The sequence below is a fragment of the Photinus pyralis genome, unplaced genomic scaffold (genome assembly GCF_008802855.1).
Source record: "Photinus pyralis isolate 1611_PpyrPB1 unplaced genomic scaffold, Ppyr1.3 Ppyr1.4_LG3b, whole genome shotgun sequence".
Lineage (NCBI taxonomy): Eukaryota > Metazoa > Arthropoda > Insecta > Coleoptera > Lampyridae > Photinus > Photinus pyralis.
In genome coordinates this window covers 10,779,153-10,788,838 of record NW_022170510.1, presented here as the reverse complement: position 1 = coordinate 10,788,838, position 9,686 = coordinate 10,779,153, and the positions used below count along the sequence as shown (strand labels likewise).

The window sequence follows — 9,686 nt, the reverse complement described above, 5'->3', positions numbered from 1 at the left end:
TTAAGTAAAGATTCTCGTTAAAAACTCACGGCGCAGAAATGATCGTTTAAAGCTTTGCAGAACAACCTATGGGAAAACCACGGCCTTCCAAATTCAAAAAGATATATGGACGATATAAGTATAAAATATGGTGCAATATCCAAAATGTAGATATAAAGGTAACCATTAATCATTAAATTGTGTTTGACATTTCAGTGTCTTCTGTTTTCGCGTGTTTCTCCTTCCGGGCTCCCGCTAAAACGGATGCGGTTTGACAGGATGAGATCTACTTGTCACACTATTCCGGTCTAACGAGATGCGTTTTTGCTATATTTTGGCAGTCTTAAGTAGTGTCATGTCTCAATATTATTGTTAAAGATGGTTTGTGCTCTTGATGCGGAGGGGTTACTGCGAAAGCAGATATATCGTCAATATTGGATTGATCCTTTTAATTCAGGACGAGAATCTAATAATAGGTTTGCGAAGTTTTATGAAAAAATTCGAATGAACAAGAAAAAATTTTTTGTATATTACGGAATGTCCAAAAATTCAATTTCTACTCATGATTTCTACCTACAGTTTATATCTACATACTCTTTAGATTGTTTTTCCCACAGTACAGTTTTTGCATGCACGCACTCGATGAATAAACCGACATCAAACATTGTAAACCTAACAAAACACCCGGTTGCAACGCTCAGTGTGACAACTGATGACAACCAACGTGCAACAACACGTGGTGTCATGTCATCCTGCGCAGCGGCAGCAGTATGCGGTTGCATCCGGTTGGTGCGACGAAAACGCATATATGTGACTGGTACCATTTAATAACATGTGATATTATCCCGTCAAACAGGAGCGTTTTAGCGGGAGCGGTAAAAACGCATAGTGTGACACCACCCATAGTCTCTTAAATGGGAGACAAAACATGTTGATCTAGTCCACGGATCAATATTCCTTGTGCTTCAGCAATCATCAATGTTTCAAAACCAATTCATGCGTATTTATGATCACAATTGCGTTATCCATAACCATAATTGAATTTGCTGCTAAATTTCGGATAAGCTGTTTCTCTAACCAGTTTTCTATCTAAACCTATTAATAGTTATAAATGTTGAAGTGGAAGAAGAAAGAAGACTGAATGATAACGTTCATTTAGAAAACAGAAATGTAAATAACGAGGCAGCACAAAGGCGACAGGAGATTGTAGACCCATTAGCAGTACCTACTAGACAATATTGAAATATGACACATTTATTAATGAAGAAAAATAATTCTCAACAAAAATTGTTCTTTTATTAAAACAAACCGCTTAGCAACATCAGATTGGCTACACCTACTCTAACTTCTCGATCAATTTCTCAAATAATTGTAAAAATGGAGCAACTGCACGCTCTTGATTATGAGAATCGACGTAATTATTGTGATTGATTTAATAACGATTTAAATAATAAGGACTTATTTGTAAATTAAAAATAAATTATTACTCCTTGGAGAGTGATTCTACATACACCACTGGAATTAGGCACATGATAATCTATTATTACCAACCTTTAAAATTTTTTGTTTTGCGGGACATTCAAACTGTCATCAGTTCTAATGAATCACCCGGTATATATCGAACAGGAAACCGAACAGTTGCTGGTAATTCTCGAGTTGCTGGAATCTCTCGTATACTGATTGGATTGCAACGTCTAATATCGCAAAGTAGCATTGAGTTTTGTATTTTTGTTTCGGGTCGGTAGGTGCTTCATCTTCCGCTTCATAATGGAATTTCTTTTTGAATTTCCTCCTCCGTATTGGCTCCGTGTCGAATGATGGTTCTGTGTCGAGTTCTTTCGCAATCTCAGCTGCAGCAATTAAAATTTTGAGCACTGAAGTTGTTTTGTTGCTGTATTCAAATCAGTCAACTTTCCTTGCAGAATTTTGCTTGTAACGTTTATCTCGTTGAGTATGTCGTACCATGCCACTAGAGATACCATGAATTGCATCATTACAGATTGCATCAGTGAGGTCTTTCGCCTCACTCCTAGATGTATTGCCAGAAGAATTGTTCAAGTTCGGGTCGTCAACAATTTCCAAAAGTGCAACATAGACATCACCCAGTTGATATCTTGGAGGCTTCAATGCATCTATTCGGCTTTCCCATCTTGTATCGCTCAGGGGCTTCACAGTTAACTGAGATATATGTTTCGATAAAACTTGCCAACGATGCGATGACGCAGAGAAATAGTTATAAATTTTCTGAACTAAATTGGAGAAATGGGTAGCCTCGAGGCAACATTCAGGCTATGTGCGTTGCATGGTACAAAAAACGCACGTGGGTTTCTATCTAGAATTAATTTCTGAACACCATTATGTTTACCTTTCATATTGCTTCCGTTGTCATAGCCTTGGCCTCGGAGATTGTCAATTGATAAATTCATTCCTTCAAGCTCCTCCATCAATGTGTTTGCCATCAATGCACCAGTAGTTTGGTTTAACGGAATAAATCCTAAGAAGTGCTCCCGGACATTTACTTCACCAGAAGGGTTGCTCTCTGAAGCTTCAACCACATGAAGAAATCGCACAATCATCGTCATTTGTTCAATGTGGCTAACATCTGGTGTGCAGTCTAAGACAATCGCATAATATTTGGCAGATTCTACAGCTGATAGGATTGACTTCTTGATAGTTTTTGCCAATATGTTAGCGAGTTCATTCTGAATGTCTTTCGCCAAGTAGTGAATTGAAATTTCGTTACTTCGTATTTTACGAACATGTTCGGTCATCACTGGATCAAACAAGGCTAGAAATTCGACAAATTTTAGAAAATTCCCATTATTGTCACTATACAATTTTTCGTTTGTTCCACGCAATGCTAGATTCTGTGTGCCAAGAACTGTGATCAAAGCAATCAAGCGTTCTAGAATTTGACACCAATACTTTTCCCTCTCTTTAATCTGTAGTTGATTGGCTTTGTCGATGGTTGAATCTGTGGAAACACGCAACTCAAGTTCTTTCCACGTTTGATAACTCTCCAAATGAGAGTTACTCTTCTCATGCGAAGACAGCAGTGCTGCAAGATCTTTCCAATCTTTAAATCCTGATTCCTGAAGAGCTGTCCTATGTTTTCTGTTGAACAACTTACAGCAGAAACAAATAACCATGTCTGCTCTGATAGAATAGAGTAACCATGGACGTTTAACTTCTTCGCCGTTAGGTAGAATTCGTTTGTAATGGTTCGACGAGAATTTCCTGTTCCGACAGTCCTTGGGAAAATCGAATTTGGAGATTTGCTGTGGTTTGTTCCGCACCAACATCGTTCGCATACTATCATCGAGATTTAGAGGCCAATTTGCAGGATCGTCATCTAGACTTCTAACGCTCACGCAGCTTACGGCAGCTTCTTTCGGACTTTCCTCTGGTGAATCGTTTTCTATAAATTCAATATGTACACAACATCCACACAACAGTTCTCATAATAGAATACCTATCTCCGGATCTACTACTGAATTATTACCAACAACTTCTGAATTCACCTGCGAAGTTTCTGCAAAAATATTTCCTTCAGTATCACCAGTCATCTGCGGATTATCTGGATTTCCTTGATCTTGCCCTTCAGTTTCAGTATCGTTTATCAAGCGAATATATTTAAAAAGCGAGCCAGATTGTCTTTCTATGAATTTTTCTTTGTCGGCTTTTCTTTTTCGATAAAAACTTCCCGGTTTCTTTTTGTCAGCCATGCCCATAAGTACCTACAATTTAATTAAATTATTAAATCCACGTTTTATTTCAGAAAATGGGATCATCCTCCCTTTAGTACGTATGTATAGGATAAAAACATGGAAGATGGAATAATACACTCGGTGATAGGTACATCATTAATGTTGTGGAGACTACATGCCTTAATAACGTAACTGCTGTTCCTCCACTCTCGATATAATGCAAAGTTGAAGATCATGTATTACGGACCTGTGTAACAGTATTCCTGTACAGGCTAGTTTTAAAGCACCCCTGCACTGATTTGCATCTTCTGGTCATCATTGGCATTAACGTGACGTTTCATCTACGTTACTATATTTCTACACTTTCCAATCAGTTCGTTTACAACTGGAACATGTAAAGTATTTTCGCACAGGAGATATAAAGTGTGTGTAAAGCATGCTTTCCGAATCTGTCTGAGATAGCTTTTACTGTATTCGCCCCATTGTCGGACACGAAGGCTACTATCTTCTCAGGATTAATTTTGAATTCTGCAAGAACTTGTTCCAATGTATCTCCAATGTAAGCGGCTGTATGTGCTTCTGATAATTTAATCACACCAATTGTACCAGAAAAGATTTACTTCTCGTCCATGAACTGTAACACCTATCATACTGTTCATGTGGCAATCTGCTGCCAGCAGTTGCCGGCCGTCTTTTCACGGAGCAGCATCTGTGTCGATCGCGCCCGTAAACCATAAGCGCGTATTCTTGTAATAAGCGAATCGCGGCGAAATTTTAAGAAAAATAAAAGTAAAGAACCGAGCGAAACCTTCTCCATTGAGCCACCGTATCTAAGCCGAAGGAGATTCCCCCTTTCCATTCTACGCGCGGTCCGTGTGCGTGGAGGGTACCCTGAGAAGTCGCACTGAACCCTTTCACCATTTCAAATGCGAATATCTCCGAAACGAATCAATAGAATTTAAAAAGCAAAGCAGATTAGTAATCACGATTAAATTGGCTTTCCAATAATGTGCCATTTGCCATAGGATTCCATTTAAAATTTTAGGAGTTAAGCTCCCTACGTAGAGGAGTGAAGACTTGGGTTCGTGATTTGTATTCCAGAAGTTGTCCCCCTCGAATACAAAATTGACGTGTTCGAGGATTTTTCGAAATTTCTAAACTTAATACCCTAAAAGCCCTCTGTATACTTCTCGTTGGGCCACTCTGTATAATTAAAACTTGTAACCTAATGTAATCAAACTAAGTTTGTTTTCTTAGGTCATATTATTCTGTAAAAACTTAAAGATACTAAAAAATAAACTAAATAATTTTTCCAAATTAGTTGTTCGGTCATGTGGCGTCTTACAATTTCTCTAAAAGTTTTCCCATTTGCGAACTGAAGTTTTCCATTGCTTTTTCTTGCAAATCGCGAATTAATTGTAATTTTTCTTGATGGCGTCTTTCGATGTCCTGTTCACTACAAAGTCTTTTGCGAGATACTGAGGGAGTAATAGCCGGCGATGCACAGTGACACGGATCATTTGAAGTTGAAGATCTCGATTGATCACTATCTTCATTCTACGAAAGCGTAGAGCGGACATAGATAAAATATTTTACTAATTTCAAGTTATAACTCGAAACACAGTTACATAACATGCATATATATACAATGTATCCAGTTACACATACCCGTGATACTCTAAATATGGCAATCAAGGAGAAATGTGTTCCACATAGACAAGTTACAGACATCCCATGTTTGTACAAAGCGACATCCCTGACACATTGTTATGTGACGAGCATATTAAGTCGTTGTTATAAAGCTCATTAATGTACCAAACCTAAATGTTATACACATCACATAGGTTGCTCATTGTTACAATAAAAATGGCATATTACGGAACTGCAAGGTATATATAAAAGCAATTAAATATTTAGACATAGAGTATGTAGTTTTTTATTTAATAACATTTTAATGCATACATTGAAAAACAGATATCTACTTTACAATTTTTTTCTTTTTAATCGTTGGCTGCAAAGCCGAAACCACTCGGAGGATGTGGTTTCAAACTCTTTTTCTCTCATCGTATGGACGTCATAAATGATTTCTGAAACAAGAAGCATTGAAACTAGGAATGAATGCAGTATACAATTTTAATTTATTGAATGGGAGTTTATGTTTCTTCTAAATTGTCTAAACCTAATACAAAAAGAAGAAAGTAATTCAGATCTACCATTAACAATTTTGTCTAACTTACTTCTGCTCCAGGTTCTGCTCCGAATTCGAGAAAATAAGCGCTTTGTACCTTTAGATAAAGAGTGTCTGGAATTCTGTGAGCTATTTTACTCACCTCATTGGACACTTAGCATATTCCTTAACACGCAATTTCTTAGTGGGTTTTAAAAATATAGGTCCATTAACAGCCAGGAAAACAAAATTTAATTTTAAATTGTCGCAATGTAGGGTAGTTATAGAAAATGCTTTTGGTTACTTGAAAGGACGGTTTCGTCGTTTAAAATTTCTAGAAACTGTGCGACTAGATCTCATTAATTAATATTAATTAATAGTTTACGGATGTGTTTTACATAAGTATGTATATTGAAAGGTTTGAAAAGTTTGTAGAACCAAATGAAATAGAAGTTGGTGACAATAATGCTGTGCATGGTAATGAACTGAACGATGTACCTGCTAGAGACAAACGTAACTATATAATGAATACATTGCCACTAAATGAACGTTTTCAAGACTAAAGTATCATTTTAATAAGAAAGATTAGCAAATAAAGTGTAATAATAGTAATTTATTTTTGTAGGTCGTGACGAAATCTTCGAATAATTTAAGAAATCTATCTTGCCTTTCCATCTTGTCCCTATGCCTTTTTTCTAATTCATTTAAGCCAGCCTTTCGTTTCCTTGAAAATGTTTCTAGGTTCTCTTGAGATTCGCCTTTTTGTGTATTGGTCACAAGGCCCAGCAATTGCGTCAGTGTTTCTGAAATAGGTGGGCACAAATTGCTCCCAATCTGCTTCAGGTGGGCACCAACATTGTAGATTCTTCAGCAAATAAAAAAAATTATTATTAAAAAATTATTATAAGTAACTTATGCGGGTGCATTTGCACTCGGTAACTATCGCATCCAAATCTATTTTTTGAAAACAATATGGACTATCCTCTGGCACCCTATTATAGTAGAGTAGCCACTTAAACTGACAATACCGGGAAGATTTAAAACTTCTCCACTTGTTTCCAAATTTTTTCTGAGGAAACACACTCGGTTTTGGCTGTGTAGGACCATCTGTTTTTGATGTCGCTAAATCTTTGGGATTGAGAAGACAATGTTGGGTCACCGGTCGGTACGGGCACCGATTGCAGTTGAGCTTCTTCCAAAACAGAGTCAGACTCGCTCATACTTTCCCCACTTTCACTTCTACTTGCCGCGTACGCAAAAGTATTGCAAATTCATCTTCATTTTGGTCCGCACTAGCACTTGCTGTAGCCATATTATTATCAACCTCTCCCGTAGTTTTACCGTAGGACCGTCCTTCATATGATTTTTAAAAATTTTTCGAGTTTCGATTGCGAGTGGCGCCACCTAACAAACAAGCGAAGAGTTATGAAGAGGGGGGGAAGAAGTCATTATACTGACCGCGAGAAATTACTCCCGGCCCTGATAGTAAAGAGAATGTGGATATGTACAACTTCCTAACCTTTGTAGATACTAATTATGCTAGATATTACAGGATGATTGTGAATAAAATAAATTATTTACAGATTATCTAAAAACATAAGAAAGTAACTGGATTACCTTAAATTTAATTTCCACCTCCAAAATCCGTCAAATTTAAACAAAACAACGTAAAATTTCACAGAGAAGTGTGCCTTGGTTATGTTGATTACCCACTGACGACAGACAGCATTAGGAGGGAAATTTAAAAAAATATTCCAGTTGTCTCACTTAGTACACCGTCTCACCTAGTACCACCCTCCCCTAATAGTGCAGCAATTTTTGTCCATACATTTTAATGGAACTTTCCATCTGACCCTGATGCTCTTGCATTATAAACGAATCGGTGTCGTAGTCATTTCGGAATTCCGCAGTTTTTGTTCAAGTGGCTTTTTGGTAATGAGGAGATTATCGGATTCTACACTACAGTCATTGTAGTTACGCATTATGTACCTTTACACTTACACTCTTTCGCGTGCTATGAGCAGTCTGTGCAGCCACTGCGCATGCCCACATAATTTTTACTATGTGCGAAATGTTTGTCTTTACTAGAAGCGTCTGTGGTTAAAATTTCAAAGAAATGTCTCCATAAATATGAAAGTTGGCATTGCGCAGTCTGCGCAAAATATGGAGTTAAATGAAACTTATCGAAATGGGCAAATATAGACCATAACAGCTATCAATTAGCGAAAATCCGAAGTCTCTAGGTGGCCCAAGGGCCGAGATCCCGATGGAACGGACGGACGGACGGAAACACGAGCACATAAGCTTTACCTCAACTTCGTTGTGTTACGCTAAAAATAGAGCCGACGATAGATTGGTAGAGCTTTGCAAACAGTATATCCTGACGCAAATAAACACTACGTTATGAAAAAGATTCAGAGCTTTAGCGGATCTTTTCGAAAAGACGTGAAAAAAGTTGCAGAACCAAAGAAGAGTGGAACTGGGACAGACGATGTTTACGTGCCCACTTTATGGTATTACGACCTACTGCTATTTACCACTGATCAGGAAATACCAACTGGTAGTACAAGTAATATGGATACGGACGAATTAGAGGTAGTGGATGAGAATGAGGGCATAGGAGATGAAGGTAATGATGAGATGCTGAGGCCAGAACATACTAATGAAGCCGAAACTCAGGATACTGTAGTGGAAGAAAACAATAGAGAATGCGAATGTCGCCCGACACCCTGTATGTTCCGATCCTTTAAAAAGGGTGCCATTACTTGTACTAAATTTTCGAAAGTACTCCTATTGAGTCTAAAATGGTTTACATGTTTTTTTAAATAATTTTTATTATTGGTTTGATAGTCACATTCGGCACATTTAATATACATATATTTCTTAATATTATTTTGTGCAAGTAAATGTTAACAAATAAAAGTTTTATAGTGTTAATACCGTTGATTTCTTTTGGTGGCGGATCGGACCTTGGAAAACAAAATATCCCATGCAGAATGCTACCTCACAGACTCTTGCGCAATAGATATAGTAAAAGTACATTTTATTATTACCTTTTAAAATACCGACGGTTGTACATAAAGGCGTGGACATCTATTATTACGACTCGACCTGTTCAATAACAAAAACGTGTTAACATTTTTTTCTAATAGGCTTTAATATAATACTTACGGTCTCTGTACGCGCGGATCCATTCATTGAATACCTCCAACGTACGGAGCTGGGCTGCCGTGGACGGGGCACGGTGCATAAATTAATGCGGCGTACCCCCTGCGTCTTCAACACCTCCAACAGCCGTTGCAACTCTTTCTTGAGTACATGGAAAGATGTTTTCTGAAAATACAACAATATCTGATTAGGGCACCCAAATATAATGTCACTGAACACACTTACTCTCCGTACGTCGTTGGTCCCTATCATCACATAAACCTCACGACCAATTCGATAATCAAAGCCTATCGCTCTGCACCGCATTACTCGATTCCTTAGTTGGGCAATGGTCTGCCCCCCAACAGCCAGTCCAGAGTACAACTGGCCGGGTTGCCCAGGCCTTGTGGAAAGATACGCAGGTTCCCCAGCAATATGTGTTAGGAACCTGCGCATATTGGAGGCTCCCAGGAATGACACCTCTTTCTGCAATGAATTTTAATGTTAAATGCTGTTTTTATCATTTTTATTATGTATGTATATTAGAGTGGACCGTAAAAGGGTGAAAACTTTTTTGTACTAGGTCGCCCCCTAAAACGATTCTAAATAAATAAAAAAAATGTGCCAAATTCTTGACAGAACAGCTTCCTAGCTCAATCCAAAAATAGCGCTTTTGAAAGAGTGTC

The 9,686-nt window shown here is 37.8% G+C and overlaps 2 protein-coding genes across 2 annotated transcripts; both read right to left on the bottom strand.

The window, feature by feature from the left end:
• Positions 1-1,881: 1,881 nt before the first annotated feature.
• On the bottom strand, positions 1,882-3,704 carry LOC116167114. Its single transcript, XM_031482355.1, has 3 exons — positions 3,452-3,704; positions 2,300-3,397; positions 1,882-2,228 (listed from the first exon to the last, which is right to left on the bottom strand). The coding sequence occupies exons 1-3, from the start codon at positions 3,702-3,704 to the stop codon at positions 1,882-1,884; spliced, it is 1,698 nt and encodes a 565-aa protein (XP_031338215.1).
• Positions 3,705-8,751: 5,047 nt separating this feature from the next.
• On the bottom strand, positions 8,752-9,457 carry LOC116166515. Its single transcript, XM_031481488.1, has 3 exons — positions 9,247-9,457; positions 9,025-9,186; positions 8,752-8,964 (listed from the first exon to the last, which is right to left on the bottom strand). The coding sequence occupies exons 1-3, from the start codon at positions 9,454-9,456 to the stop codon at positions 8,953-8,955; spliced, it is 384 nt and encodes a 127-aa protein (XP_031337348.1). The 5' UTR covers position 9,457; the 3' UTR covers positions 8,752-8,952.
• Between the last annotated feature and the right edge of the window lie 229 nt (positions 9,458-9,686).

What these genes read in the sequence shown, in the direction of transcription:
- LOC116166515 (XM_031481488.1), bottom strand. Translation starts at nt 9,456, where the DNA reads ATGCGCAGGTTCCTAACACATATTGCTGGGGAACCTGCGTATCTTTCC. An exon ending in GGACCAACGACGTACGGAGA is followed by an intron (nt 9,187 to 9,246) that starts GTAAGTGTGTTC and finishes TTGTATTTTCAG; the next exon opens with AAAACATCTTTCCATGTACT.
- LOC116167114 (XM_031482355.1), bottom strand. Translation starts at nt 3,704, where the DNA reads ATGGCTGACAAAAAGAAACCGGGAAGTTTTTATCGAAAAAGAAAAGCC. An exon ending in AGTAGTAGATCCGGAGATAG is followed by an intron (nt 3,398 to 3,451) that starts GTATTCTATTAT and finishes TTGAATTTATAG; the next exon opens with AAAACGATTCACCAGAGGAA. An exon ending in AATTCTAGATAGAAACCCAC is followed by an intron (nt 2,229 to 2,299) that starts GTGCGTTTTTTG and finishes TCTCCAATTTAG; the next exon opens with TTCAGAAAATTTATAACTAT.